This window comes from Sturnira hondurensis, unplaced genomic scaffold, assembly GCF_014824575.4.
Source record: "Sturnira hondurensis isolate 20B ecotype Veracruz unplaced genomic scaffold, ASM1482457v3 Scaffold0004068, whole genome shotgun sequence".
Classification (NCBI taxonomy): Eukaryota; Metazoa; Chordata; class Mammalia; order Chiroptera; family Phyllostomidae; genus Sturnira; species Sturnira hondurensis.
Window position 1 is genome coordinate 4,755,228 of NW_028076699.1, and position 6,166 is coordinate 4,761,393.

Consider the following 6,166-nt stretch of genomic DNA (forward strand, 5'->3'; position numbering starts at 1 on the left):
CTGTATCTCTGCTTTCTGCATATACTTATCTACAAGGCTGTCTGCCCCACTGGACTGTGAGCAACTTGAGGGCTGGAACAATTCATTTGTCTCTCTATCCCCAGCACACAGTACGTGTAATTGAACAAAGCCATTTCTACCCTCAAGGACTAAGTACAGCATAGCTTTCGGATCTGAAATTTTAGGGCAGAAACAGAAAAATATAGCAGTCAAGTTTCAGAGCAGAAGAATTCCATCCACACCAAAGAATGTTTCCTTATTTCTGTCCAAATATGGGCCCAAAACAGATATTTCAAGTTTGTAAAAGAATTATGGGGAGGAACAAGGGAAAGTGAACATGAAGTATCAAAGGGGCAGCTACAATGAGTAGTGGAACGGTTATTGCCAGAAAGAAGAGGTGCTCTTCAAAACACATCTGGTCTCACAGTTATGGCTGGCTGAAATACCACATTTGGCAAAACCAATCAGGGACAATGATTCTCTCCTAAGCAATAACATGGGCACCATCCCACTGGTGGGGGCAGGAGACAGATATTGGCTAGTCAATCCTACAAAGGAAGGAAAGGTTTATAGAGCATTCTTAAGTGCTGAACCTAACAGAACTAGTGTATTCTAAAATCTTTTAATAAAATAAAATCTCCCATTGCAACCAACATAAGAAGTCATGTTCCTTTAAGGGAGTAAGGAGAGAGTAACCAAATTAACCTTTACCATTCAAATATACACTACATGAGCTCTACTGAGTACTACTTTCACTGAATGTGATAAGGCTACCGCAAAATTACCTGTACTACACTGATACCAGAAGTACAATGGTGCTAATATTCTAAGATTTTTATACTTCCTCTGCATGGCATTCAGAAACTCCACCTTTTCAAAACAGTTGATCGTATAAGGGGCAGGCTGTTGAATCAGATCATCTAGTTCAAATCCCATCATGTACAGCTGCATGGCTTTGAGTAAACTACTTACTCTCTCTGTGCCTTAGATTCTTCAACTGTAAAATATAAATGATAAAAGCATCCATTTCACGGAGCTGTTATTAGAATCTAAAGAGTTAAATTATGGAAAGCACTTAGCACAACGCCTGGCCCATTGGAACGGGCTCAGCAAATGTTAGTAGGAGTCACTATTACTATCATCATCGTCGTCATGGTTCTCAGTTCTAGTTTGATTGCACAAGCCTCTCTTCTCTGTACATGAAAAAAAGGAAGCTTAGTTTTTACTACATTCCAGGCACAATGCTTAGCTCTTTCAACATGCATTTATTTATTTAGCCGTTATCACAACACTACAGGTTAGACATTTGAGCATCTGTGCATTTGAGTTAGACATTAGACATCTGTGCATTTGAGTGGGTTGACAAACGAGTAGGAATTCACTAGGTTAGATGTTGTTACTTCTGATGTCATTGACGAGGAGATCGAGGCTTGAACATTCAGCACATTTCTTGGCATCAAAATGTGATGCTGGCGTGTGGGAATAAGTCATCTGGCAGAGGGTAACTAACTCTCTAGAACGCACACTGGACTCACCTTGGTCATAATTTATCATCGTGTACACGTGAAAGTAAGCAGGTACGTGTGCATAAAGGAAAGAGAACAGCCAGTACCACTTAATGAATGGTTATCTGCCACTACTTCCCTCTACCTAGCCAAATCTGTCCGTCCCCTTCAGGGTGCTCTGACCACGAAAACAGACACTGGGCTCTCGACTCTCTTAATTCTTATTGCCCGAAAACCAAATTTGTAATGGATCACTATGGTTTTCTATCATTACTTAATAATTTCTTATGCTATGATCCTCTTATAGGAAGTCCCATGAGGACTCATACTTTGACCTTGGATTTCTCTTATGTTCCCTAGAGTCCCTGGCATAGTGCTGGACATAAAAGTACTTCATGACAATATTTATAGAGCCCTGCCTGGTGTGGCTCAGTTGGATGGGTATTGCTCCACAAAGTGAAAAGTTACCAGTTTGATTCCAGGTCAGAGCACATGCCTGGGTACGCATGTTCGCGGGCCTGGGTGCATGCTTCTCTCTCACACTGATATTTCTCGCCTTCTCCTTCTCCCTCCCTTCCCCTTCTCTAAAAATAAAAAAGTAAAATCTTCAAAAAATAATAATAATATTTATAGAATAGTTTAATATCTAGACCCTGCAAGGGCACCTCCAAATAAAGATGATTCCTATTTACTCAATAAATTTCTACTTACAACGTAGTAGGCACTGTGTTAGGTATTAGAGCAGAATTAGAACAAAGTAAGACACTGTGGTCCCAGTCTGTAGGAGCTCATAGTAGACTGGGGAACTACAAGTAATCAGGTAAGCATAATACAGTGAGGTAGGTGCTATAACAGGTAGTTGAGCCAAGTGCTAAGAGAGCATTGAAGAGGGAAGGATGAACTCCCCCAAAAGACCTGGAAAGCCTTTCAACAGCCACTTAAATATTTACTGATTACTTACGCATGTGTCAAGCACTGCGACAGGTCCAAGAATACAGAGGTAAACAAAATAACCAAGGTCCCTGTACTCATGACATTTATAATCTACAATTCACAGGGAAAGTTGCATTTGAGTGGGTTGACAAATGAGTAGGAATTCACTCTGTAAGAAGAAAGAGAAAGGCTTTCCACGAAAAGGGACCAGCCATATGCAAAGCCCTGGAGGCATGAAAGAGAACAGCTTATACAGAGAACAGCACGAAATGGGGTGCAGGTGGAAAGTATTCCCATGAATAGGAGGCTACAAGGGATTAGACAACAGGCTCACGGGGTCAGAGCAGAAGAGGTAACACACGCCATGCCAAGGCTTTTGGAGTTTTAGTTCATTTGGTCATTCAGAAAAATGTGTTGCAGGCCTCTATATGCTAAGCCCTGTGCTAGGCACAGGGGACACAAAATAAATAACTTGTCCAACATCACACCAGTAGTGACAGCAGAGCTGGGATTTTAACAGACAGTTTGGCTCCAGAGTCTGAGTTTTTAGTAACTATACCATATAATTTCCAAGACAAGGGAGTCAAGCCATTCTAAGCAAACGGGAAAGCATATGCAAAGGTACAGAGGTATGAAAGAGCACATATTTGGTAAAGTGTGAGTGGTTGACACTGGATGAAATGGACATACGAAGAGCCAGCAGGGAAGGAGGCAGGCAGGTGCCAGGTCGTGGAGGGCCTTGGGGGGCCTTGGGTGTCACGTAAAGAAATGTCTTTATTGACAAGTAAGGAGGAACCACTGAAGGATTAGGCAGGGAAATGACTTGAGGAGATTTTCATGTTTTAAAGACTTACTTCTCTGGCTAACGTGTGGAGGGAGAATGACAGGGAATGCTAAGTTAACAGACCACGGCACTGCTCCACATGAGAACTAATAACAGTTTTGAACTTATAGCGGGAGATGTAAGGACAGGAAAGATTTTTAGGAAGCACAGTTGAAAAACTGCATACAAGAGAGAAAGGAGTTAAGGATGGTTTCTGTTTCTAGTCCTAGTTACTTGGCATATGGATACAAAGTAAATACAGGAGAATAAAGAATAAGCTTGAAAGAAAAGCTATTGCATTTAATAGAAATGTTATTCCATATGCCTACAATTTATTCTGATTCCATAATCTCCCTATGACTTATGTTCATCATCATACAGTGTTTCTGAAGTAGGACACAAGAGTAGAGACATAGAGGGGAGAAAGGACAGGCAAAAAAAAGTAGAATACGGGTGTTTGTATGTGAGTGTAGGTATAGTTTAATTATCACCCTCCTCTTTTTCTTCCAGATAGTCTGATTCCACAGTCCCACCCACCACCATATACGTGAATACTATGAAAAAACAGACAGTCAACAACTTGAATGTGTTCCATGAAGTCACAGAACTTCGAGACAAGGAGTAATTTTAAAGATAATCTAGAGTTCAGTAGGTCTCAAGCAACCAACCAAGGGCTTCTCGGAAACATGAGGATATTTTTGGTTAGCACCATGGGAGGTGTCTGAAGGCCAGGGATGCTAAACTTCCTACAACTCACAGGACAGACCCAAACGATTAAGAATTATTTTACCCCAAATGACAACAGTACTCCTTTAAAAAAAGCAGTGACATTGTTCAACCCTATGTGTTAGGAATGAGGACAAACTGAGGTCCCACAGAAGGAAATGACTCGCTGAAGATCACCCAGCTGCACGGCAAGGACTGGAACCCAGGGCTGCTGTTTCCACTCCCCTGCACTGTTTTCTTCCCTGGAGCTGGTAAGCCTGTGGCATATCTAGAAGAGTCTGTCTGACTATACAGGTCAAGTGCACAGAATGCCACCTTGCTATCACAATTCTCTGCACATTTCATCTAGCCTCAAATTCCATTCTCACCCTCAGAAATCTAGGCTGGAGGTCCAAGTAAGTAGTCATCAGCATGGGAAGTCTCAACATGAATAAGGTCACCCTGGCTAAATACATAAAACATGTAACAAACCTCTTGGGAGCACAAACATTAGAAGTGTAATGGAGGAAGGGAAACTAATAAAGGAAACTCAGATATGGAGGAGGAGAGGTTCAAGAAGACAAAGGGAAATAATCATAAGCAGAGTTTTGTTTTGTTTTTTAGTAAAATAATCATTACTTTACCATTAATTGGGTGTCAATGTTGACAGACTCATTCTTGGTTGTCTATCCTGTCTCTATTCCTTGATTCTTTCTTGCTAAAACACCCCTCCTGCAAAGAGTCCACTAAAACAGTCTCTTTCCCACTCTCAGCTGTACCTATGGAGGTCACGTGATACAGTTCTGGCCAACAAGATAGGAGAATGCGCAATCCTCACACAGCCATACGGAGTGTATACAGGGTACACAGAATCCCTTAGTACTTTAACATTCCTAATGGACAAAACTTTGCACAAGAAGAATAACACAGGGAGCAAAACCTAAAGCCAAAGTAATCCTAAAATGCCAAAGTAATGAGAAGAGTAAGAGAAATGTGGGAACTGATCAATAAAAGTCAGTACAGGGTTCGGGGGAAACAAATAAGGAGTGGTTAGGAACACTTCCGGGAGGAAGCATAGCAAAAACAGTTCACAGGTCTTCCACAGAACTTCTCCACAACACCTTGCTATCAGTCTGCTGCACGTTTTCTTTAGTCCCAGATCCCCTCTCACCTTCAGAGATTCAATCGTGGCCTGCTTGTAAATCTTTCTCCCAGGATCTTTCTTCTGAGGACTACTCTGGGGCCGTGGCGTCCGAATGACGAATTTATCCATTTCTAGGGGACTCCAACCACCTTCACGTGCCTGCAGTGTTCTGCTCAAAAAAGAGGGCAGATTCTAAAACGTCATCCAAACTGCTGGGATGTGTGCTCCCTAAAGCGACACAATTGGGTTCTATACATGCTGGACGCATTCCTGAACCATGAGGACTATTGGTTGGAATTTACGGTATGATTTCTTTGAAAAAGTAGCATCTTCCTAAGAACTGAAACTTGTACAACGATGGGTTTCAGTTAGAAAGGGCCCAACTTTCAGAAGCGCATACTGTGGCAGGGACTCCAAACTGGCCCAAGCCAATACCGATCGATCCTAGTGACAGGCCTCTTCCAACCTAGATTGGGTTGTGTTAGGGTTAAAAGCTCCACTGGGTTCAACAAAGCTCTCTTAACAACCACCCCAGCATAGCCGCAATCCCAAAGGTTCCTCTAGTACCCAGCCATCAACAACCTCTTCCAGATCTCAACAGGGTCCTCACAACAAGCAACCAATTCCTCGATCTGCTTGGTGGTCAGAGGACCCTACCCGACTACAGTCTTCCGGATCCCCAAGCAAAAGTAACAACCATCTTCCTCTTCCCTCAGCACTCACGAGCCCAGAAAGGGGAACTAGCAACAAACCCACCAGGGAAAGCAGCCCTGGCAGCAGCTAGGCCCCTCCAGAGAACACCTCCTGAGGCCTCCAAGTCTGATGAAACTAAACGGACGCCTCTTTCCAGGGCGGTAGTTGTGCGAAGAGGAGAGTCAGGACTACAGCAAACTACATTCCCCAGAATGCACTGCGAAGGGAGGGGGATGCGGTCGCGCCCGCCCCGGCTGTAGTTCTTCCAGACCAGCTTTCTCGACTGTACCGTGCGCCTCCAGCCTGTGGGGAACTACGTGCCCCAGCGTGCCCCTCAAAGGGGAAAAAAGGAGCCCAGGGGGC

At 43.3% G+C, this 6,166-nt stretch overlaps 1 protein-coding gene across 3 annotated transcripts in view; it reads right to left on the reverse strand.

The window, feature by feature from the left end:
- The window catches only part of TCEANC2 (transcription elongation factor A N-terminal and central domain containing 2), a 31,671-nt gene extending 25,505 nt beyond the window's left edge, over positions 1-6,166 (reverse strand). Inside the window, exons 1-2 of one of the 3 annotated variants that reach the window (XM_037043203.1) lie at positions 6,093-6,166; positions 5,138-5,279 (exon numbers count right to left, since the gene is read on the reverse strand). In XM_037043203.1, the coding sequence (XP_036899098.1) occupies positions 5,138-5,239 (102 nt within the window). In that variant the 5' untranslated portion in view covers positions 5,240-5,279; positions 6,093-6,166. The other 2 variants (XM_037043200.1, XM_037043201.1) reach the window with 2 other exon arrangements.